The sequence below is a fragment of the Dipodomys spectabilis genome, unplaced genomic scaffold (assembly GCF_019054845.1).
Source record: "Dipodomys spectabilis isolate Male_0828 unplaced genomic scaffold, ASM1905484v1 ptg000212l, whole genome shotgun sequence".
Taxonomy (NCBI): domain Eukaryota; kingdom Metazoa; phylum Chordata; class Mammalia; order Rodentia; family Heteromyidae; genus Dipodomys; species Dipodomys spectabilis.
In genome coordinates, this window is record NW_024870889.1 from 395001 (window position 1) to 420451 (window position 25451).

The 25451-nt window shown below is 43.1% G+C and overlaps 1 protein-coding gene across 1 annotated transcript in view; it reads right to left on the bottom strand.

Annotated features, from left to right (window-relative positions):
• Nucleotides 1–3056: 3056 nt before the first annotated feature.
• LOC122122609 (basic proline-rich protein-like) overlaps nt 3057–25451 on the bottom strand; it is a 33511-nt gene continuing 11116 nt past the window's right edge. The window contains exon 4 of the mRNA XM_042696891.1: nt 3057–3221. Within this exon, the coding sequence (XP_042552825.1) occupies nt 3057–3221 (165 nt within the window). The remainder of the gene's footprint in view (nt 3222–25451) is intronic.

A 25451-nucleotide genomic window follows, 5' to 3' on the forward strand; every position in this document is an offset into this window, starting at 1 on the left:
CATTATCTGGGTCTGACATTGGACAGTTTATTGAACAATAGGAAGTGGTTTTCACTTTGCCAGTGCTCCTCCCTCCCCTTCCAATAATGGCCCCTTTTCCTGTCAGAAGCCATCACATTCAATTTTGTCTTAAGAGGACAAGGCACGTGACCCAGACCCAGATCTTCCTATTTCGTGAGAGTTTTGTTGTGTGGAGCTTTGGCGGGGAAGGGGGGGGGGGAGTGGTCTTCTCTCTTTATCTGTGACCTTAAACCATTTAAAAAAATACATTCTCAAGACCTTCCTCACCCTACATTCAGACAGCCAAGGCAGAGAGAACGGGGAGACAGAAAGGGAAGAAGTCTTGAGTCCCCACACGCTCTGAGCTCCTGGATTCAGCTATGCCTGAAGCTAGGGCTGCATTTGGACTTCCCAGCGTGAGAAGCAATGTTTCACTTAAACTAGTATGAGTTGTGTTTCTGTCATTGCAGTAACATCTGCATGACGCACGTAGCCAGACTCACTCGGCTGACGTTTAGCGGGTGAGTATCTTTTGTATGCCAAGGTCCATGCAGGGCACTGAGGCATACAAATGAGCAAGCCCCATTCTGTCCCCCCACAAAGAACGCATGTTTGTCCTCTTCACCAGGGGAGCTAACAGCTCGGGCACAGCTCTGAGCGATCATTCTCATTTTCACCCATTTTTCCCACACGTTTTTTTGGGGGGGTCCGGTGGTGGGGCCTGAACTCTGGGCCTGGGTGCTGTCCCTCAGCTCTTCAGCTCAAGGCTAGCGCTCTACCACTTGAGCCACAGCGCCACTTCCGGCTTTTTTTTCTTTTTGCTTATGTGGTGCTGAGGAATCGAACCCAGGGCCTCAGGCATGCAAGGCAAGCGCTCTACCACTGAGCCACCTTCCCAGCCCCTTCCCACACATTTATCACAGTGCTACAACTGGACAGCCGCTAGCCAGTGTGGGCCTGCAGTCCAGCAGGGTGAGGTACGGGCCAGCTGTGGGGGGGGGGGGGGGGGCGGGGTCACTGTGAACAGTGGTTATGACCTCTGGGTAGAGCAGCTGGTGAAGAGGGCCTCAGAATGGAGAGACACATTGCTGAATGGCTGAGGGTAGGGGCACTGCTCATGGCAAGCAGAAAGAAGGCAGAACCAGAAAATGGGGGTTAAAAAAAAACCAAGTTGCAGAAAATCTGAAGACGAGATAAAATCTGCCTGGTCTCCACTGCAGGAAGACAGACTCACACACATGCCCATACATGTGTGGTGTGCACCTGCATTGAAAGCAGACTGAAAGGAAATACAATAGTTGTCACTGATGACATGGCACCTGCTCCCCTCCCCCCGCTGTCCCCTCCCAGCACCCCACCCACCCTACCCGCGCCCATCTCTCCACTAGGCCACAGTCTTGAGGCCCTTTGTGTTCATGGATACCCCAAGACCTTTCAGAAGCAATGAAGTGGACACACCCATTCCCTCTCCTGCACCATAGAACACAACACCAGTGACAGGGAAATTTACAAACACCAGACATCCCAATCCTTTCCAGAAAGTTCGGGCACCTTCCTTTTGGAGTCAGGGAGAGCAGCAGGCTAGGGGAGGAGGGCCTCTGGAGGGGACGCTGGGAAGGAGGCCACCTGGGGCCTAGATGGGACCCCTCAGTCACACCTCAAATGAGGGGTCCCTGGGGTGAGGAGCAGGAGCGCCACCGGCTGTGTGCTGGGGGCCTGAGCGCCCTTCCCCGGCGCAGGAGCCACGATTCCCTCAGGCCCCAAAGGAGGACACTTCTGGGCCAAGTCCCTGGCTCTGTTCCTCTTAGTGCGGGCCTGCAGGAGGGGGGCAGCTCTCCCTGGACGTGGCCACCGCCGGCGCAGCACGCAGCTGCCAGCCTCTTCCACACGGAGCCTCCTTCCTCAGACCTCAGAAGCATCCAAACGGTGTGGCCCTCCACCTTGTTTCCAAGGGAGTAAAGGGGCAGATAAAGAAATAATAGCAGGAAAGCATTAAGAGCGTGGTACCCATTGCCAGACTTCAGTTTGGGCACTGAGTTCCTAAGCAGCTACAGCAAAAAAAAAAAAAAACAGACACATGCCTATTACAAGATTCACACTATCCTGCTGGGTATGGTAACACCCCTCTGTAATCCCAGCTACCCAGCAGGCATAGGAAGGAGGATCACTGTCATAGGCCCACCACAGACAACAAGCATAAGACCCTGTTAAATAACTTTAAAAAGGGCTGTGGGTATGGCTCAAGTGGTAGAGCACCTGCCAAGAAAGTGCAAGACCCTGAGTTCAAACTCCCAGTACCATTAAAAAGTCACACTGCCCTGAAGATGGAGCAGTGTCAGGGACTCGGGAGAGAAAAGAGCTTATAACTTGCCTGTAAGCCCCAAGGCAGGGAGTGGAGAGGGAAGAACACAATCCCAGGTCTGTGGAGAGCCACAGGTACTTGTCTGATACTTGGCTAAGCCCCTGTACCAACAGGCTCTGAGCCAGCGCAGGCAGCCAGGTAAAATCCTCTCCCCTGGAGGTCCCCAGGCTGGCTCCCACCCAGCACCCAAGCTGGTGTCTTGGGAGTAGGTACAGGGGCATTTCTGCGTTATAACAAAGAAGCAAAAGAGCCAAGCCGAGACTCCACAGTACGCAATGAGCACAGTCTGTGTGTTGGGGACCAAGAACCCCTAACACCCTAAGGTCCCTGGAGGTGGGAAGAGGGAAACCTGGAGACCCCGCTTCCCGCAGTCACTTGACTCTGAGGGACAGCCGAGGAGACAGAGCCTCACCTCAGACCTGACAGTGCGTCCTGCTTTGCAGCCTCTGCCCCAGGGAAGGCCACACTCGGAGGAGAACCACTGGCCTCCCTCGCAGAAGATGCAGGCGGCCTCCAAGCGAAGGGTTCAGGCTACAGCTGTCAGCGCGCGAGGGTATGAAGCACGTGCTCTCCGTGGAAGGGGTAGTATGGGATTTGAACTGGGATCTTTTCCCAGGCAAGCTCTACACAATACCAGGCTCTTCTGGGTTGCTGGGCTGCAGGAGGAAGCCCAGGTGCGCAGTTAGCCTGGCAGTCACGAGGGGCCGTTGCCAAGGTGAGGTGTCCTGATGCATTCTCCACTTGCGCTATTTTTGATCTGCAATGGGTTCATCGGGCTATAACCCTTCATCAGGGCGTCTACAGGAGGGACGTAGGCACAGTGGCAGCGCAGGATGTCCAAGCAGATCTGGATCCCCATCTGGAGATGTGGGCTCTGGGTGTGAACTAAGCAGTAAGTGCTGTGCAACTAAGTATGTGTGAACAGTAGCTTGGAGACCTCAAGAGCAAAGTGTCTCCTCCACAACGAACTCCACCCCAAACTGAGCCTGGCACCTCCCCCTCAGCACCCCGCAGTGTCCCCTACAGCACCCCCATGTCTGGCAAAGCACCAGTTCTCTCTTTTCCTGGGGAATAGAACCCCTGAGGTTTGCCGGGCGCATGGCACTCCACAAGGAGGACCACACACCCCAGCCTTCCCTGGGGTGGAGTGACCACACACCTCAGCCTTCCCTGGGATGGAGTGACCACACACCCCAGCCTTCCCTGGGGTCAAGTGACCACGTTACTACACTTTGGCCAATAAAACATGAGCCTGAGGGCCATCTTACACTCCCTGGTCATGCTCTTAAAGAGACAGCTCAAAGGCTACTCCTTTCCTCCCCCATCTCCCCTTCTCAAATGGGGACCAGTTGAGAGCTTTCTTGGACCAAGTAGAAGGCAGATGCAGAGGAGACAGGGCCTCAGTTCCTGAGCTTCGCAGAACAGTGGGCCCTGAAACCCAGGTTTCTATAGGAGAGAAAGGAAACATCTATCTTGTCCAATGGTCAGTGTGTGTCTGTCATATGCCACCTGGTCTATGTCCCCAGGAATGTCTCGATGGAAGGCCACTTGGTCCCCTCATCTCCCATCCTTGACAGGCTGCAGTTCTAGAGAGTCTGCTCCAAAGGGGCCAAAATTAGCTGTCAACTGCCCTTAAATCATGGGCATCTCACGACAGCCTCGAACCAAACAGTTGACCCCAGGCCCAGAGAGGTGGAGCAAACTGCAAGATCACACAGCTGGTGACTGACAGAGGTCACCGTGAGGCTGCCTCACCTCGTGCCCCAGCGCTGCGCCCTCTCCCCTGCCATCTCCAGACCTCCCATCCCACGCCAGCAAGGCTTCCCAAGGCCTCTGGAGGATGGCCTTTCAGAGAGCATTTCTTCCACTACCTCTGGACAAGGCAGGGCTCCACCACCACACTTAAGACCGGACCAGGCCTGCTTCCAGTCTAGAGACCATTACCTCCCAGAGCCTGCTTAGCTCCCGCTGGGTCCTGAAGAGGATATCAGGGAAACCTTGGAGCCCATTCCATTAGCCCCTGGGGGAAGGGGCTGCCGGCCACGTTACAGATGCGGGCGCCGAGGCTCCAAAGCCGGAGCAGCTGACCCAGGGCTCGCAGCTGCCACGTGACCTTGGGCCATTCGTCTTTGAGTCCACTCACGTTCCCTGTCACCTGGTTCAGGAGTAGGGGAGGCCCCATGCTCCCTTCTGCACAGACTCCGTCAAGCCTCAGAGCCTCAGTTTCCCCACTTATGGAGATCACACTGGTCACAAGGGGACCTACGGAACGGGTGCCCATGACGGGCCTGCGGGGTCTCCTCTGCTCCTGCTGCGGTTCCTAGGAGAGACCAGTTCCACTCAGCTCCCCACTGGGGAGGGGCAGGGACCACAGGAGGAGTAGAACCCACCCACCCCAACCAGGAGAGCCTTGGCTAGTACCAGGATGTAGGTCTACAGAGGTCTTCCATTGCCAGGGATCCACCTGGAGACAGTGCCCTCTCCCCGCCCCCCCAACCCCCCAGTCTCTTTGGACCTGCCTCTAGATTCTGGAATTTTCAGGATGAGCTCCCCTGGGTGCTCAGCTACTTCTAATCCTTCCCCCAAAAGGGCCTCTTCTCCACCCCTAGGGGGCAGAAATGATCCCTGCTAACTAGGGCCAGGTGTGTTTGGTCCTGGTAATTAGCGTACTACCAGGAAGGCTTTCCAGAGGAGTCTGTTTATAGATAAAATGGGACTGGATGCGTGAAGCGGAAGCAGCGTGAGGAAGCGTCGAGAAGGGCACGTTTGCTGGGCTGCCTGGGAGGCGGTCCAGGCTGGGCAAGGGAGAGGACGGTGCTTGTCCTGGGCTGGTTCTGGTGCATGGGGTTCCATTTAGGAACCCAGAGCAGAGGCAGCCTGTAGAAAGAACACGGTAAAGTTCTCTTGCCTCTCACCATGGGAGGACTCTATAATGGGCTTTAGGCCTTGCAAGGAAAAGGGGGCCAGAAAACCTGCAAAGGGGGAGGACAGGAGGGAGGAAGGGAGAGGAGAAAGGAGGGAGGGAGGGAAGGAGTATTCTCGGGTCCCAGGAGGGGATGGTAGACTTGGCAGGGCTGACCGTGGCAGCGCGTAGGGGCAGGGCTGTGGTTGAAGCGTCTAAATGAGCCCAGGCCCCCATTCCCAGGCGAGGTGAGCCCCCATTCCTCCTCAGCCAGGGCTCCTAGGCCACCTGCCAGTACACAGCCATGCCATCCGTCCCCAGCCCTCCCGCTGACCACCGTCCCACCCTACCTACGAGGGAGACGCAGCAGCACTGTCCATGTCTGCCAACCTCTCACTACTTCCTTCCTGTCGATTTTTCTGTTCCATCCCGAGCTCAGGGCCACAACCGCTCTCCTAGCACTGATTCCACCGCCTCCCACAAATCTTAAAGTTATATTTTTGCTTGCAGTTAGCTTACAATGCTAAGCCATTTTTTTTCTTGAGACTGATGTGTGTGTTATATAGGACTGTGTGGTTGAATCTCCAAATATTTTGGAATTTTCCAGATATCTAGTATTAATGATGTCAAGGGATAGAAAATTTCAGCTAAACAGGAAAAATGAGTTCAAGACATCTATTACACAGCATAATAGCTAGCGTAGAACAATGTTTTGTACTCTTGAAAGTTGCTAAGAATAGCTTTTAATTGCAAAGAATAGATTTCAATAGGTTCTCACCACAAATAAATGATAAGCATGTGAAATAATTCATGTGTTAATTAGCTCAATCCAGCCCTTCCACACAATGTGTAGTGCTGTGCATAATGAATGCAGTTTAGATTTGTCCATTTAAAAGCATACAAATATTTGAGAGCGAGAGAGAGCCCGCACAGGTGATCGTCCAGGAGTGGCAGGCACATCCGTAGCCCCGCTACTCCAGAGGCCAAGGCTAACCCAGGGACAATTAGGACAGATAATATCTGGGGAAAGAAACCAAAAGCAAAAGAAGTAGGGATGTGGCTCAAGAGGTAGAGTTGAACCACAAGGCTAGGCTCTGAGACCAATCCCAGTACCACAACAACAAAAAGAAACAAACAAAAAAGAAATCTAAACTCAAAGGCCTAAGTGTCTATCTTAGGAAACTTTGAAAAAGAAGAGCATTTTAGGCCTAACGCAAGCAGGATGAAAGAAATAATAATAAATTGAACAGAAATCAATGGAATAAAAAAGGATAATAATAGAGAAAAATCAGCAATACAAAAACAAAAAAGCTAGTTCACGAGAAAGATGAATACAATGGATGCACCTAACACAACTGACCTCCTAAAAAGATAAGAAATTATTAATACCAGAAGTAACCCCACCAATGCCAGCACTGATCTCACAGACACCGAAAGCATAGCAAGGACCGTGAGAAGAGCCTACTCCCACAGCCTAGTGCCGGAGATGAAGTGGACTGAGTCCTTGGAAGGCACAATCTGCCACCATTCACACAAGGAAACAGGACAATCCGAGTCGCCCTGCTCAATAGGACTGCCTGCTATAAAACATTCAGTTGATAATTAACGACAACCTAAAAGAGGTCTCACTGGCTACATCTACAGTCTCCTTAAGAACACTTATTCTAACTTAACACCAAAGTCAGAGGAAGACATTGTAAGAAAAACTTGGAGCCAACATCAATTCCCAGGCATGGAAGTCCATGTCTATATAATCCCAGTTACTTAGGAAGTGGAGGTAGGAGGATCTCAAGTGCAATGCCAGCTAGGACAAAGGTGGCATCAAGCCCTGATCTCAAAAAGAAGTCTTCAGTAAAACATTATCAAATTCAATTTAATTTATATATATATATGTTACCCCCATATACCTATGGAAGCTGCCTGGATAGATCAGCTTCTAACTACTATAATGATCATACCAACTACATAGAAAGAGCATTCAACAAGTCCATCACTCAGTCCTAATTTTACAATCTTCTCAGCAAACTAAGAACAGAACTTCATTTTGAAGAAGCTGCAAAAATCTAGCTGTTGATTCATGCTTCACAGAGCGACGCGAACTGCTTTCTAAGACTGAGATGAAGACCAGGATGGTCCCTGCTCCCATCCTCATCAGCCACATATGCCATGCCAGCTAGCACTGTAAGGAAAGAAAGCAAGACTTGTGCAACACAAAGAAAGAAATGAACAACGTGATTGTGTAGAAGAATTCGCATAGCTTGGGACATTATGGTAAGAGCAGCAAGGTCAGTGACTTTTTTTATAAATTGGGAATGAGCAGTTGGGATTTGAAATTGACAAACAGCATCACATATAATAGCATTAAAAGTGAAATATAAAATCTGGTGTAAATCAGGTATAAATCTGGCACAGCTTATACCCAGAATCTGTGCAACCCAAACGACAAATGTCTGGTGAAGAAATGGAAGTACACCCAAGTGAGTGGAAAGATGCCCTGCTCAGGACTGAAAGGTTCCTCCTTCTGAGATGTCAGTTCTTTTCAGTTTTATCTGTAGATCCAGAGCAATCTCAAAAGAAAAACTGCCTCTTATGTACATTTTTTTTTTTTTTTTGGTCCGGTCGTGGGGCCTGAACTCTGGGCCTGGGCGCTGTCCCTCAGCTCTTCAGCTCAAGGCTAGCGCTCTACCACTGAGCCACCTTCCCAGCCCTTATGTACATATTGACAAACCAACTCTAAAGTTTATATGAAAAGACAAAGGCCAAAAGCAATACTGAAGAAGATGACATCAGAGGATTGAACTGTCTGGCTCTCAGATTACTGTAAACTACACTATCAAGATAGCCCGGTGCTGGTGAGTGACTAGACAAACTGATCAATGGAGCACGTTAGAGACCACATGAGCAGCCATGCCATGTCAACTGATCTGTGGCAGAGCAGCAAAAGGAAGTCACCGAAGAAAGTGGAGTCTTGCACCAAACAGTGCTAAAACCACTGAGAATCTGTATACAAAAGGGAAAAAGGAGGAGGAAAGGACCAGAAGAATGTAGATCAAGGTCTTTCACACACACACACACACACACACACACACACAGTTCAAGGTGGATTATAAAACAAAATATAAAATGCAAAACTTCTCAAAGCAAGCAACAGAAAAATCTAGGCTGCTTTAGATTTGATGATGTTTTAGATGCACCAAAAACATGTTCCATGAAAAAAGTGAACACGATGGGCGTTTTTAAAATTAAAAACTTCTGCTCTGTAAATGACACTGTTCAGAGAATGAAAACACAAGCCAGAACTGGGAGCAGAACTATTCACAAAATACATAGCTCATGAAGGACTGACACTTAAAACATGCAAAGAAGTCTTACAATTCCACAGTAAAAAAAAATCTGAACAGACAACTTTACCAAAAAACACATACACACAGCAAACAAATATATGAGAGATGTTAAAACAAAATAAAACAAAAACAAAAACAAAAAACTATCACTTGCCAGGCATTGGTGACTCACTCCTGTCATCATAGCTACTCAGGAGGCTGAGATCTGAGGATGGCGGTTCAAAGCCAGCCCAGGCAAGAAAGTCCATGAGACTCTTATCTCCAATAAACCACCAGAAAACCAGAAGTGGCGCTGTGGCTCAAGTGGTAGAGCACTAGCTTGAGCTGAAGAGCTGAGGAACAATGCTCAGGCCCAGAGTTCAAGCTCCACAAGTGACCCCCCCCCCAAAAACAAAACTATCACTCAAGAATTGCAAATTCAACTAATGAGGTATCATTAACATAGCTTCCAGAATTACTAAAATCTACAAACTTGCCAAGGGTAAGTGCTGGAAACTTCAGGACAATACAGACTCTTACTCATCATTAAGTAGGGATGAGGAATGGCTGTGCAACTCTATGCAAAGACATTGTGGCAGTTTCTTGTCCCTCAAAGTCTCACCATCTGATCCAGAAAACCACTCTACAGGCACCCAACAGATAAAAACCTGTGTCCACACCAAAACCTGTATGCAAATGTTTGCTGGGGCCTTATTCTTAATTGCCAAAACCAAGAATCAACCACAGTTTCCTTCAGTGGGTGAACAGAAAAGCTGTGATACACCCACATGATGGACCAGCATTCAATGACAAACGGAAATTATCAAGCCATTGAAAACTTGGAGAAACATTAGACACATGTTGATCAGGAAAAGAAGCCAGGCTGGGAAGGCTGCGACCAGCCTGCTCCAATTATACGACACTCTAGGAAAGGTAAAAAAGACAAATCTATTGTTTGCAGGGATTACAATAGTGAGAAAGAGAATGAGTCAGTGGCGCTGTTCTGTAGGAGACATGCCACTACAGAACTTGGTGGCACAGGTAATAAAAGCTAACACATGCAAACGTGTTAAGCCATTGAGAAGATCAGGAGATGCTGAGAGAGGCAGACACTCTAACGGGAGATTCTTATACATGTGGAGAAACTGTCTGTAGGGGCAGGGGAAGGACGCTAACTATGGCAGCTTTGGAAATGAGTATGGACAAAGGACCATACACAAGTTGAATGGACCATACCATTCAAGTTCATAGCTGATGCCAGATGCCAGATGGCGACATGAGTTAAGAACTCCGATCATGCCACTGGAGTAAAACAGAATGGAGCAGTTCAGCAAACATGCTGGATGGCAGAGTCCAGGGCTCTCATGATGGTAGAGGATATAGATACAAGGGGGAGGTGAAAGATTTCAGTGGAACACATCCATATCCACTTGGGCCTAGTTGGGCAGAGACTCAATGATGACGTGTAGAGACAATGGGGGGATGTGAGTACACAAGGCCCCAAGCACCACCTCTTGTTCTGCCACTAACTACCAGCGATGAAACCCAAAAGCACCCAGCACATCCAGCATCTGGATCTTTTTTAAAATTTAATTTAATTTTTAATTAGCATACACTAATTATACAAGGGGGGTTCATTATGATAATTCTATTTGATGCACACAGTATACTCTAAGCAAGTTCACCCCATCTATTATATTCTTTTACCCCATTCCTCCCTCTTCACCAAACAGTGTTTGGTGCATTTCATCATGATATCTTTATATATATGTCTACATAGTTATATATGTCCATATAGTTATATATGTATATACACACATATATGTACATCTACATATGTGTACACATATTAAGTGTACTTTGAGCCTCTTTACTGCAGTACCATATTCTTTCCCCACTGATCTCCACACAAACCTTCACACACACACACACACACACACACACAGAGTATTCATTCATTAGTTGTTAGGTGCCTCAGCTGATTCTACCACTTGGCTGTTGTTAGAAAAACTGCAATAAACATAGATATGCACCCTCCCCCACAGGATAACCCCTGTTTTCACTGTATTTGATGTTGGCATAATTTGGGGAAGGGAAGGGAAAAAACAAATTGTTTAAATAGGGATACAGATTGACCCATTGCAACAATGAGATGACAAGATGCTACACTATGTCGAAAGAACTTTATAATTTAGGCGGGGAGGGGGGGTTGGGGGGGGGGGAATAGCTGAGGAGGTGGGAGGGAAGGGATGGTAGGGAAAAAACAGAGGAGGAGGCAACAATGCTGGATAAGAAATGTACTCATTACCTTGCTCATGTAACTGTAACCCCTCTGTAAAGTTTTTTCACAATAAAAAACAATTTTTAAAAAACATAGATATGCAAGAATCTTGTATATTGATTTACATCCTTTTGAATATGTACCCAGTAAAAGGATGGTGGGATCCTAAGGTAGAGCTGCTTTTAGTTTTTGAGAAACCTCCAAACTGATTCAATTGTGCTTGCACTCATTTAGGTTCCCGCCTACGGTGTGCCATTTTTTCCCCCTGAATCCTTGTCAGAATTAGATGTTATTATTTTGATTGATGGCCATTCTGAACGGGGTGGGATGGAAGGGCAGTGACATTTTGGGTAGCATTTCCTTTGTGATTAAGGATCTTGAACATTTCTTCCTGTATTTATTGGCCATTGGTACGTTTGTGAATTGTCTATACCTTTACCCATTTATCAATTGGATTATTTATTCTTTTGCCATTTAAGTTTTGAGCTCTTTGGATGTTCTGGATATTCATCTTTATCTACTGGATAGCTGGCAATGTTTTTCTCAATCTGTGTGGGGTTCTTTGTTTTCTGTTGTTTGCTTTGGAGTAGTGAGAACTGAAGCCACTGCCACTTGATTGCGAAACAAGTCATCTACACCTTGAACCATGCCCCAGCCCTTTCATTTGTATTTGTTTATATTTTGTTTTTTGAGATAGGGTCTCACTTTAGCTTTACTTACTTTGGCTTTAAACTTGCTATTTAGCTGAGATTACAGGTGCCAGAGTTTGGTTCTTTTTTAAGTTATTTTTTTATTGGCACACATGAATTGTACAAAAGAGAGGAGCATCATGGTGACATGTCCACAGGTGTATACAGTCCAGCCTCACACTGTCAGGTTCAGTAAGCCTCGCCCCTTTCTAAATAATTCCAGTTCCATAGTTCTATTCTAAGGTATTCAAATAAACTAATTCGGCCATATTTATCCTCCCTTCCCGTGTGTTGTTTTTTGGTTCTGGTAGTCATTTCTGTGAAGAAATGCTGTGAAGAAACTTTTAATTTGATGTAGTCATATTTGTGGGGGTGGGGGTACAATTAAGAGTTCCATTCAGAAATGTGTCTATAATTTTCAAAGTTTCTCCTATGCTTTCCTGGAGTAAATTTAAATTTCTAGTCTTATTTTGAGTATCTTGATCCATTTGGAGTTGATTTTTGAACAAGGTGAAAGATAGAATGTCAAGTTTCAGACTCCTATAAGTAGATAACTGGTTTTTCCATCACCATTTGTTTAAAAAAGGCTGTACTTTGTCTCGTGTATGTTTTTTTATCTTTTGTCAAAAATTGTAGCTGTGTTTTATTCCCCTGTTCTGTTCCATTGGTTTTCAGGATTTTTTGTCACTACCAAGCTGATTTTGTTCCTATGACTTCACAGTAAAATTTGAAGTCTGATAATGTTCTATCCCAAGAGTCGATGATCTTCTTACTCAGGATTGCTTTGGATAGTCAATATCCATATAAGTCTCTGGAATGATTTTTCTATTTCTGTGAACAATGATATTGAGCTTTTAATCATCTGCAGAACGCTTTTGTTTTTGCAGTCTGGTCATTTTCACAATACTAATTCTGCCAGTCCATGAGTATAGGAGGTGTTTCCATGTTCTGGTATCTTCAATCTCCTTCTTCATGGTTTGATAGTTTTAATTGTCAGGTCTTTTGCATCCTTGGTTAAGCTTATTCCTAGATATTTTAGTGTTTGTAAAACTATTGTGATTGGAGTTGTTTTCCTGATGTCTTTCTCCACCTATTCACTATTGGCATATAGAAAAGCTACTGATTGTTGAAGATAGACTTTATATTCTACTCTGTTTCTAGAGATATTTATCAAATCTAGACATGTCTTGAAGGAGTCTGTAGGATCTCTTAAGTAGAGGATCATCATCTGCAAATAGGAATAATTTGCTTCTTCCTGACCTGTTTCAATCCCTTTGGTTTCCTTCTCATACTTAATTGCTGTGGCTAGAAATTCTACTGCAACATTAAATACGAGTAGAGAGAGTGAGCATAGGGGCTGGGAAGGTGGCTAAGTGGTAGAGCACTTCCTTGCATGCATGAGGCCCTGGGTTCAATTGCTCAGTGCCACATAAGCAAAAAAGAAAAAAGCCAGAAGTGGCACTGTGGCTCAAGTGGTAGAGCGCTACCCTGAGCTAAAGAGCTGAGGGACAGCGCCTAGGCCCAGAGTTCAGGCCCCATGACCGGACTCCCCCCCCCCAAAAAAAAGAGAGAGAGAGTGAGCATACTTGTCTTTTCCCTAACTTTAGTAGAACTTATTTCAGATTTTTCTCATTTAATATGGCATTGGCACCAGATAGTGGTGCAAGCCTATAATCTTATCTACTAAAAAAGACTGAGATCTGATTATCTCAGTTAAGCTAGCCCTGGCAGATAAATCCAAGAAACTATTATCTTGAACTAGTAAAAACCCATGGGTGGAGCTGTGGCTTAAGTGTCAGAGTGCCAGCCATTAGCAAAAACAGCTAACAAAAATATGAGGCCCTGAGTTCAAGCTCCAATACCAGCACACCAAAAAAAAGTGACACTATAGATCTGTCATATATATATATATATATATGTATATATATATATATATATATATATATATGTATATATATATATACATATATATATATATACATATATATACATATACATATACACATACATACACAGCTTTTATTAGGTTCAGGTCTTCCTTCTATTCCTAGTTTCTTCAAAACTTATATCATAAAAAAAGTTTTGTTCTTGATCCTGTTTATTGATTTTATGTTGAACCATCCTTGCATTCCAGGGATAAAACCAACTTGATCATGATGTATGATCTTTTAAATGTGTTGTTGAATTTGGTCTGCATGATTTTATTGAGAATATTTGCATTAATGTTCATGATATTCAAGATATTGGTGTAATTCCCATTGTTGTTGTTGTTATTTCTGTGCAGTTTTGGAATGAGCATAATGCTAGCTTCATAAAATGCATTTAATAGCATTCCTTCACTTTTCTATTTCATGAGAAAGTTTGAGGACTATTAGTGTGGCTAGTTCTTTAAAGGTCTGATAGAAGTTGGCATGAATCAATTGGTCCTGGTCTTTTCTTTGTTGAAGAATCTCAATTGCTTGTTATAGATCTGTTAAGTGGTTTATATCATCATTGTTCATTTTTGTTTTTTGGGTTTTTTTTTGGGTCCGGTCGTGGGGCCTGAACTCTGGGCCTGGGTGCTGTCCCTCAGCTCTTCAGCTCAAGGCTAGCGCTCTACCACTTGAGCCACAGCACCACTTCCGGCTTTTTTTTCTTTTTGCTTATGTGGTGCTGGGGAATCGAACCCAGGGCCTCAGGCATGCAAGGCAAGCGCTCTACCACTGAGCCACTTTCCCAGCCCCATTGTTCATTTTTGATAGGTCATCTATATCTAGAAATTTTTTCATTTCTTCTAGATTTTTCTCCTTTGAGTATAGGTTTTCAAAATATCACTTCTTGACAACAGAATAAGATGGCAGCAAAACAATAAGGAATCACCATAGCTCTCTCTAATCAGTTTTAGAGTCCTAACACCTAATTCTCCCCTAGAGATTGACAACAAGTATATTTTTTTTAAAAATAGGAATCACAGGAACAGAAAACAACTCATAGCTTGTACACATAAGAACAGAAAATCTCAAAGAGCCCTCCCCAATATTCCCATCTCATGCCAACCAGTAGGACTGCAACATCCAGACTCAGAAAACTTCCACAGTGCTGGACCCAGACAGTGCAGAAAGAGACAGAGGCATCCAGACTGGAGATCTTCCACAGAACCACCATCCAGGCCACAACCAACACAGCTAATGCAGCTGCATGGCTACCCCAGAATACAGACCAGACCAGTGAGACTGCAGTGTTCCAACAGAGATTTACACAGCCCACAACCAATTCTAGTATCAGTGAGTACCCTGCTGGGGATGACCCCCACCATGGGAGACCAGCACTGGTAGTAACCCATAGAGCTTTATCCGGACACCTCCCTCCTCCCCTAGAAGGAGCACCACACTTGAAGAGGACAGAGGACAGAGCCCTAACTCATTGCCCCTCACCCCACTTTCTGGCTTCCAATGGGAGACCACCAGAACTCATACTTAGGACTAGGACCCTGTGTCCTCCAAAGCCCTGGCCTGTTTGAAAACAACACAGACAAGATCCCACACACCTATGGGAGCCCACGCCTTCCGCCTTCTGAAGTGTGTGCCCATCCCAGAGGCCAGAATCTAACCTTCCCGACCCCCACTGCAGACCTGACAAAGCTCCTTTCAACTAGCCCGGGGCCAAGCACAAGCACAAGCATTTGCTGCCCAGGGACCCAGTGTGAGCTACTCAACCCAGTGTGAGCTGGCCTGGGCACAAATAGGCCAAGCTCAAGACAATTCTTATAACCAAATGCATAAATTACAATAAGATTCCAAGATTCATGAACAATCAAGACAACAAACCAAATCCAAAAGCCAACAGCAATTCAGGAAAGGATCCCAGTGAGAATGAAGAAGAGATGGAGGACAGAAGAATCATTAGAGAAATTATAAAAGAAATGTTTAGGGGCTGAGAAGGTGGCTCAGTGGTAGAGCGCTTGTCTTGCATGCATGAGGCCACATAAGCAGAAAAAGCCAGAACTGGGCGCTGTGGCTCAAGTGGTAGAGTGCTATTCTTGAGCTGAAGAGCTGAGGGACAGCACCCAGGCCCAGAATTCAGACTCCATGACCGACAAAAAAAAGAGAGAGAAAGAGAAATGGCCAATGAAATTAAAGGGGAGATGCAAAAACAATTTCAAGAGAAAAAAAAAAAAAACAAGAAATGACAAAGAAAATCCAAGAATCCCAAAAATATATGGAGACAAAAATAGAAGCACTATTCGCCTCATGAAAAGACAAAATTAACACTATAAGAACTGATTTCAGAACCATAAAAAGTTCATTTTCCATAGTGCAAATCGCAGTGAAATCCATACATAACAGAATAAGTGAAATGGAAAATAGAATATCAGCAGTTGACAATAAAACAGAGGATCAAAAAAAAAAAGTCAAAGGTATGGAAAAAACACTCAGAACCTATCAAAGGGAACTCAAAGAATTGGCAGGCTCTGCTAAGAAATCTAATCTATGCATAAATGGGATGGACAAAGGGGAAGAATTCAATACTAAAGGTATCGAAAACCTATTTAGTAAAATAATAACAGAGAACTTCCCAATCTTAAGAGAAAAACAATCTCCACTGCCTAACAGAAGCATATAGTAGCCCTAGTAGACAGGATCCATGAAGAAACACTTCTAGATACATCATAGCAAAAATACTAGACTTGAAAAGCAAGGAATTGATTTTAAATACTGCCAACTCAAAGAAGGAACTATATTACACTGGAAAGAAAATCAGAATCACTGCAGATCTCTCCATACAAACCTTCAATGCAAGGAGAGCCTGGAGTGGTATAATCCAATTCCTGAAGATCAACACCTGCCAATCCAAATCGGTGTATCCAGCAAAACTATCACTCACATTTGACAGTGAAACTAAAACCTTTCATGACAAACAAAAATTAAAAGAATTCATGTACACTAAGCCATCATTAAAAAGAATACTAAAGGGCAAACACAATCTGAGGAAAACAATCAAAATTAATGAAACACGTCAGACAAAAATCACTAGAAGACCAATTTGGTAAGCACAGGAAGAGGGAAGAAGCAGAATACAGGAAAACTAGAAAATGTCAGGAAACATGACACATGTCTATAATAACCCTAAACATTAACAGACTCAATTTCCCAATCAAAAGAAAAAGAACAGCACATTGGATCAAAATACAAGATCCATCCATTTGTTGTCTCCAAGAAACCCATCTCACAGTCAGAAAAAAACGAACTCTGAATGAAGGGATAGAAAAAGATCTTCCATGAAATTGCACCCTCCAAGAAGGCAGGAGTAGCCATATTGATACGTAATAAAATTGACTTTTCACTGAAATCAGTACAAAGAGACAAAGAAGGTCATTACCTATTAGTAAAGAGAATGACTCATGAAGAGGAAATCACAGTGGTCAATATCTGTGCACCAAACAATGGAGCTGCTAAATACGTTAAACACTTTCATACTTACAGAACAGGGTGGACGCAAACACAATAATAGTGAGAGACTTTCACACCCCACTCTCACTAAAGGACAGGTCAACCAAACAAAAGACAAGCAAAGAAGCCTCTGAACTAAATGACGCTATAACCTAAATGGACTTAACAGACATCTACAGAGTTTTCCACCCAACAACGACCCAATTCACATTCTTCTCAGCACCCCATGGAACTTCCTTCAAAATGGATCATATCATAGGACACACAACAAACCTAAGCAAATACAAAAGGATTGGCATCATTCCTTGCATCCTATCTGACCACAGTGGAATCAAACTAGCTCTCAACAACAAAACATACTGCTGAAATCACTCAAACACATGGAGCCTGAGTAACACCTGGGTCACAGAAGAAATTAGAAAGCTCTTACGATTCAATGAAAATGAAAGCACATCACAATGAAACCTTGGGATACAACAAAGCAGTGCTGAGGGGGAGTACACAAATAAAGAAAACAGGAGCAGCTTGAGCAAATAACCTCACGATGCAATGAAAACTGCTAGAAAAACAAGAAAAATCAAATCTAAGACTACTAAGCAGAGAGAGACAGCAAAGACTAGGGCATATATCAATGAAACAAACTAAAAGTTATACATAAAGTCAATGAAACAAAAAGCTGTTTTTTGAAAAAAAATAATAAAATTGACAGATCACTTGCAGGATTAATGAAAAAAAGAAGAGAGGAAATTCAAATCAATAAGATCAAAGATGCCATAGGAAACATTATAACAAATATCCAAGAAATCCAAGTGGTTATAAAGGACTACTTTCAAAATCTATAAAGAGGAAAACCAAGCAGAAATGGACACATTTTTAGAAATACCCAAACTGCCCAAACTGGACCAAGAAGATATAGACCAGCTAAGCTAGCCAATAACATGCAACAAAATAGAGGAGGTAATCAGAAGTCTCCCAACAAGGAAAAGCTTAGGCCCAGATGGATTCACTGATGAACTAGTACCAATACTCCTCATGCAGGGCTGGGAAGGTGTCTCAGTGGTAGAGGGCTTGCCTTGCAATGCATGAGGCCCTGGGTTCAATTCCTCAGCACAACATAAGCAAAAAGAAAAAAGCCGGAAGTGGTGCTGTGGCTCAAGTGGTAGAGCGCTAGCCTTGAGCTGAAGAGCTGAGGGACAGCGCCCAGGCCCAGAGTTCAGGCCCCACAACTGGACTCCCCCCGCCCCAAAAAAAAATACTCCTCATGCTTTTCTGTAAACAGAAACAAAGGGAGCAATTCCAAACTCATTCTATGACACCATTATCACACTTATACCAAACCCAGGTAAGGATCCTTAATATCCTTAATATCTATTTAATACATTCCTTTTGTCTTTAGTTCCCATAATTTGTACAGTTAAATTTTTTGATGGTGTTACAGAGATCTTATGAATCCCACTCATATTTTCTTAGTGTTTTTTTCCAATGTCTTTGTATGATATAATTCCTCTGCTTTATCTACGTCCATGATACCTTATTTTCAAGAGAACTACACACCAATTTCTCTGATGAACACAGATACAAAGCCCCTCAATAAAATATTAGCCAACAGAATCCACAAACAAAAAAATTCATATATTATAACCAAGTAGGCTTCATCCCACAGAGGCAAGGCTGGCTTAACATGCTCAAATCAATTCACCAGGTCGGCAAAGCCAAGGACAAGAACCACAGGATCATCTCAATAGATGCGGAAAAAGCCTTCAACAAAATACACCAATTCATATTTAAAGCTTCAGAGAAACTAGGAAGAGAAGAAACATTCCTTAAAACAATAAAGGCAATATACAACAGACCAACAGCCAACATCATGTAAATGGGGAAACAATAAAAGCATTTCACCTAAAATTAGAACAAGGCAAGAATACCCTTCTCCACCCTTCTTCAGTATAGTTCTGGAATTCTTAGCCAGAGCAAATAAGGCAAGAAAAGGACACTAGACGGATTTTTCAATGGGTAGTGCAGGTTGAGTGGTAATGAATTCCTTTAGCTTTCCTTTACCATTGACAGATTTTAGTTCTCCCTCAGTTATGAAGAACCTCACTAGGTACACCAATCTCACAAACTGTTATCTTCTAGGGCGTGGATCGTGGCCTCTTAAGTCGCTCTTGTATTTAGACTTGGGTTGTAAAATGCTGTATTCTTCTAATGGGCTTGTCTTGGTCTGTAACCCATCTCTCCCCCTTCGAAGCTTTCAATATTCTTTACTGTGTGTATTTTGTGTTTAATGCTAATGTATCTAGGAGGTTCTCTTCTCTGATTTAACCTGCTTGGTGTTCTACAAGCCTCCTCTACCTGGGTGACTCTCAATATGAAGGAAGTTTTTTATTATTCTATTTAATGCATTCCCTATGTCTTTAGTTCCCATAATTTGTACAGTTGAATTTTTGATGGTGTTACAGAGGTCTTATGAATCCCACTCATATTTTCTTAGTGTTTTTTTCCAATGTCTTTGTATGATATAATTCCTCTGCTTTATCTACGTCCATGATACCTTATTTTCAAACTGTTCTGTTCTATGACATAGGTTTTCAATTGAGGTTTTTGTTTTTGTTTTGTTTTGTTTCATTTTTTGCCAGTCCTGGAGCTTGAACTCAGGGCCTGAGTACTGAACCTGAGCTTCTTTTGCTCAAAACTAGCACTCCACCACTTGAGCCACAGCGCCATTTCTGGCTTTTTCTGTTTATGTGGTACTGAGGAATTGAACCCAGGGAAAGCACTCTATCACTAGACCACATTCCCAGCCCTCAATGAGTTTTTATAGAGCTACTGAGCTCTTTATTTCCAAGTTTCCAGTTGGGTTTTTTCCAATTTGTCTTTTTTAATTCCTCCATCATATCCTGCAGTCTTCATTTCATTCAGCTGTTTGTATTCTCTTTGAGCTCAATTAGTTGTTTTATCTTCTTTGATTTCACTCAGCTCCTTACACATTGCCTGCTTAATTTCATTAATCTCTATTGTCGTTGGTTTGTTAAATTAATTGAAATTTCTTTCTCTTCACTATCAGTCAAGTCCTTTATTGTGTAATTGTCAGCTTTTTAGGGAGACATGTTGTCTTGTTTATTCACAAAGTTGGTGATTTTTTACTGGCATTTATACATCTGGGGACAATTTTTGTGGTGATTTCCATTTCCTGTGTCTTTTTAGCTGGTGATTTCTTAGGGTTTACTTAAGACTAAGTAGTGCTTGTTATGACTAAGTAGTGCTTGTTAAGTGCTTGTTAAGACTAAGTAGTGCCTGTTACCAAATAGGAGAGGTTATAGTTCAGTAGTCAAACCAACAATTTCAATGGTTAAGACACAGTAGTAGACTTCTCCACTAGGGCTGAAGAAGTTTGGCTTCAAAAGCTATTAAAGCGGGGCTGGGAAGGTGGCTCAGTGGTAGAGCGCTTGCCTTGCATGCTCGAGGCCCTGGGTTTGATTCCTCAGCACCACATAAGCAAAAAGAAAAAAGCCAGAAGTGGCGCTGTGGCTCAAGTGGTAGAGTGCTAACCTTGAGCTGAAGAGCTGAGGGACAGCGCCCAGGCCCAGAGTTCAGGCCCCACGACCGGACCCAAAAAAAAAAAAAAAAAGCTATTAAAGCTATTGTATGTGTGGATCCCTAAGAAATACCAGTCACTACTACAGCTTCCATATCTTTAGGTGAATATAGAAGCAATGCTTCTATAGAGCAGTATCTTCATGGCCTAGGAAGACCTTAGCTAACCAGGACAGTAACAGGAAAGAGAGAGCAGGCATAACACTAATTCATGATACCACGTGTGTGATTATGTGGGGAAGGAAGGGATCAGAGCTAAGCTTGGTAGAAGATGTTGGAGAGAAAATGAAGTGCATCAAGTTACAAGCTAATAGAGTAGGAAATGAGGAGGTATTAGGAATAAGGAATAGAGGTCGAAAAAGGAGAAAAGGTCTGCTCATAGATCCAAGGAAAGTATAAATGGGGAAAGGCTATCAAAACAGGGAAATTATTTCAAATTGATTGTTGAAAAGCAAATGTTATAGTTCAGATCTGACGAATTCAGAGAAAAGGAATGGAAGAGAAGCAGAACTAAAACAAGGGTGGAGCTGGGCGCTGGTGGCTCACGCCTGTCATCCTAGCTACTCAGGAGGCTGAGATCTGAGGATCACAGTTCAAAGCCAGCCCTGGTAGGAAAGTCCATGAGACTCGTATCTCAAATTAACTACCAAAAAGCCAGAAGTGGAGCTGTGACTCAAATGGTAGAGACCTAGCTTTGAGCAAAAATGCTCAGGGACAGTGCAAAGACCCTAAGTTCAAACTACAGAGGAGGGGGAAGAGAGGGGGGAGGAGGGAGGAGTTACAAAAAAAATGCAGAAAATTTCACTTTTTAAGGCCAGCTCAGGCAACGTTTAGTGAAATCCCATCCCAACCAGTAAAAAAGCTGGCAAGTAGAGTGGCAAGTGACCATACACCAAGCCCAAAATGTATGAATATGGGGTTTTCAGTCCAGGACATAAACATGGACGTCTATACAAAATATTAACAGAAGCAAGAAGGGCTGACAGAACGGCTCAAGTAATAGAACACCTGCCTAACAAGCAACAAGCCCAAAGTTCAAAGCCCAGCACCACCAAAAACGTTTAAGAACTTAAGAAGTTTAGCAGGCCCCAAATGAAACGAAAATAAAAGCAAACACATACACTAAGCACACAACAGTCACATCACTGAAAAGTAAAGAAAAGGGAAGTTGTCCTGAGTGGCCAGGAATGAGAGTTCTATGGAGTGGAAGAGCCAGTCCATCCATCCACTCCTCTGGAGAAAACACACATACAGGAGAACTGTTCATCTCCAAAATTCCAAGATAAAAAGCTTTCAACTCAGAACTGTCTATGAGCAAAGAAAATATCCTCAAGAATAAAGACAGACAAATAAGTTGGAGAGTAACAGCTTAGGCCACACAGGGCCAGGCTGGTCCTCTCCGCACCAATATTAAAAAATGATGGTGAGATATGAACTTTTGGAACAAAGGAAAACGAAGAGAATGCATCATACCCAAACTTTGGGGACAAAGAAAACTAAGAGAATTCATATCCATCATATCTGCACTGTGAGAAACACTAACAAGAGATCTTCAGGCTAAAAGGAAACTATGCCACTTGGAACTTAGATAGATCTACAGGGATAAATAAGGAGCCTCAGAAATGATACATATCTGGTAAATATAAGAAGTTTTCTTCCTGTATTTTAGAAAGCATTCCCATTTTTGAATGTAGTTTATAATGCACACAGGCTTATTACATATAACAGTCACAGCATAAAGAACAAATATCTATGGTTGCAAGACATCTACATTTTACATGAAGTGGTAGGATATTCATTCTAAATAGACTGTGAAAAAGTTAAGAATTTTTAATTCCTAGAAAAACTACTAAAAACTGTTAATGCAAGAATGTATAACTAATAATGCACAGATCAGTTGAAACAAACCTTAAAAAATATTCAAATTTGCACAAGAAGCTGGAAAAGAGGATAAAAGGAACCAAAAGCAAAGGGTAGATGGGTAGATCCAGGAAACAAACTGTGGATTGAGACACACAGATGGTCTAAACTCTGCAGCTCAAAGGCAGATTGTCAGAGTGGATACAAAAGCAAAAAAACAACTAAAAGCTCCTGTGCAAAGGCACAGACTGCCTAAAACTCAATGGAAGAGAACGGAGGGAGGGAAGAAAATAATTATTTCCTAATGGAATAATTATCTTCATATCAGATAAAAGAGACTTCAGAGACAGGGGTTTTATTACAACCATTAATTAAGACAAGTTCATAAAGATAAAAGGGCTAATTCATCAGAAAGATATAACAAATATAAATATATATTCATATAATAGCAATTTTTAAAATATGGGAAGCAAAAGTTGACAGATTAAAGGGGAAATAGACAACTCTTTAATTATCTCATTAGAAACTTAAACTCCACTTCAGTAGCTGATAGAATAATAGATTTAAAAATTAATTCAGTCATAAGTGACATAATTGAGCTGAACAAGATTATCAATCACCTAACTTAACTTGTATTTATGGATTGTCACAACTACAGAGTCCATGTACTTTTAAGCTTATTGTGTTTTTTGTTGTTACTGTTTGTTTTTGCCAGTCCTAGAGCTTGAACTCAGGGCCTGGGCACTGTTCCTGAGCTCCTTTGTGCTCAAGGCTAGCGCTCTACCGCTTGAGCCATAGTGCCACTTCCTCCACGTTCTTTTTATAGACTGTCATTCAGATATTCCATATTCTGAGCTATAAAGATTCAGAAATATAAACAGAATTAACCAGACAGAGTATCCAACAACAGAATTAAACCAAACAATATCTAGAAACCCTTCAAACATTTAAAGTCAAATGACAAACTTCTAAATAATCAGTGTATCACAGAAATCACAAAAATAGAATAAAGGAAAACCAACGTATTAAAACGTATGGGAAACAGCTGGAAGAGTACTGAGAAAGAAATTTATAACTTTAAATGTTTACATAGAAAGCAATACATCGGGACATAAAACTAATAGAGTCACAAGATGGTTCTTGGAGAAGATGAACGAAATTGACAAATCTGTAGCTTGACTGATGATGGAAAAAGACAGCACAAATTTCTAAAAGCAGAAATTGAAAGATATATCACTACAGAGCCTACAGATAACTTCACATCAACAAATTCAACACCCTACATGAGATAACCCCTTGGATGGCATAACTTGCCAAATTAACACAAGATGAAATAAAAAGCTAAACAGTCCTAAAAAAGAAATTGAGTCTGTCCCTTGATTATCAAAACCCTTCAAAGTAAAACTCAAGGAAGGTCCAGAGATTTTCAGTGATGAATTGTATCAACCTTGAAGGAAAAAGAAAACAAAGTTCACACAAATTCAGAAAATAGAGGATAAAGAGAATACTTCTCAACTTTATTTTATAATACTATTTTATTAATACTAACACCTAATAAATATATGATTTTTAAAAGCTATACAAAATATTAAAAAGTTACAGACCAAAATCTTTCCTGAAAATATACATACAAAATTACTAATGAAATATAGGCAAGTAGCTCTGGAGCTATGGTCTAAGTACTAGAGTGCCTTTCCAGCAAGCTTCAAGGTCTTGAGTTCAAACTCCGTTAGCACAAAAAAGTTTTGAAATATTATCAAGTAAAATCCAACAATATTACAAAGGTTCAAAACAAAGTAGGTTTACCATTTTTAAAGAAATATAATTTACTGTATAGTCAACTTTTCATCACTGGCAAAGCGCCTGAGAAAATCACCTTAGAGGAAGCCACACCCCCAAGTTCCCCTTCCTTCCTCTCGGCCTGCCTCTTCAAGGTCCACCACCTCCCCCAGACGATGACCAAAGCATGGCTTCTGGATCCTAAAAAATGAGATCCAAACTATAACATTTACCATATTAAAGAGAAAAAATAGAAAACCTATGCTTGTGCCAACACCCCTCTGTGATACTCTCAAAAAGAAAATCTAGGAATAGAGGGAATGAAGAGAGGGAGAGAAGGAAGAAGAAATGGAGGGAAGGAGGGGTGGAGAAGGGGAGGAAAGGTGGGAGGGAAGAGAGAAGAGAGGGAAGAAGGGAGGAAGGGAGGAAGAGAAGAAGGGAGTGGGGAGGGAGGGTTCTTTCAGCTCCTGTTCTTGGCATGTTCCCATTCCCAAGATTCTTTTCTTTTTACAACTGGGGGATGGGAGATTACTAGGGTTTGAACTCAGGGCCTTGCATCTGCTAGGCAGTTGCTCTGCTACTTGAACCACGGCTCCAGTTCTTCTTGTATTTTCCAATAATGGGACCATGGTGGTTGTATTTTTAAGGAGTCTCTATGTCATGGCATGGCTGTGCCAATTTATATTCCCCCTAGCAGTGGGAGTCTCCAGATCTTTGAGGGTACTTGATATCTTTAGGTTTTTGTTTTAAGTGGCCTGAACTCGGGGCTCTCACTCCTTTGGCTTGCTTGGTTGACTTGAGCCACACCTCTAGTCCTGTGTTTTGCTGGTTATTTTTGGAGATGGGAGGCTGGTGAACTTTCCCGCCTGAGTTGGGTTTGAACTGAAGTCCTCCAGCTCTCAGCCTCCTGAGTAGCTAGGATGACAGGCGTGAGCCACTGGTGCCTGGCTTATCTTCTGTCTTTTTAGACTAAGCATTCGAACTGAAGTGAGACAATGCGTCATCGTGGGATTTTAATTTGTATTTTCCTAATGACTAGTGAGATTGAGGGTTTTGTTTCCAATGTCCCTGTAGGCCATTTGATCTCTTTTATTTGCTTATTTTTTGTTTTTGTTTGGGCAGAACCGGGGTTTGCACTCAGGGCCTCATGTTTACTAGCCAGGCGCTCTACCAATTGAGCCAGGCCCCCAGCCCCTTCCTGCTTTGTAATTATTTTTTCAAATAGGGTCTTG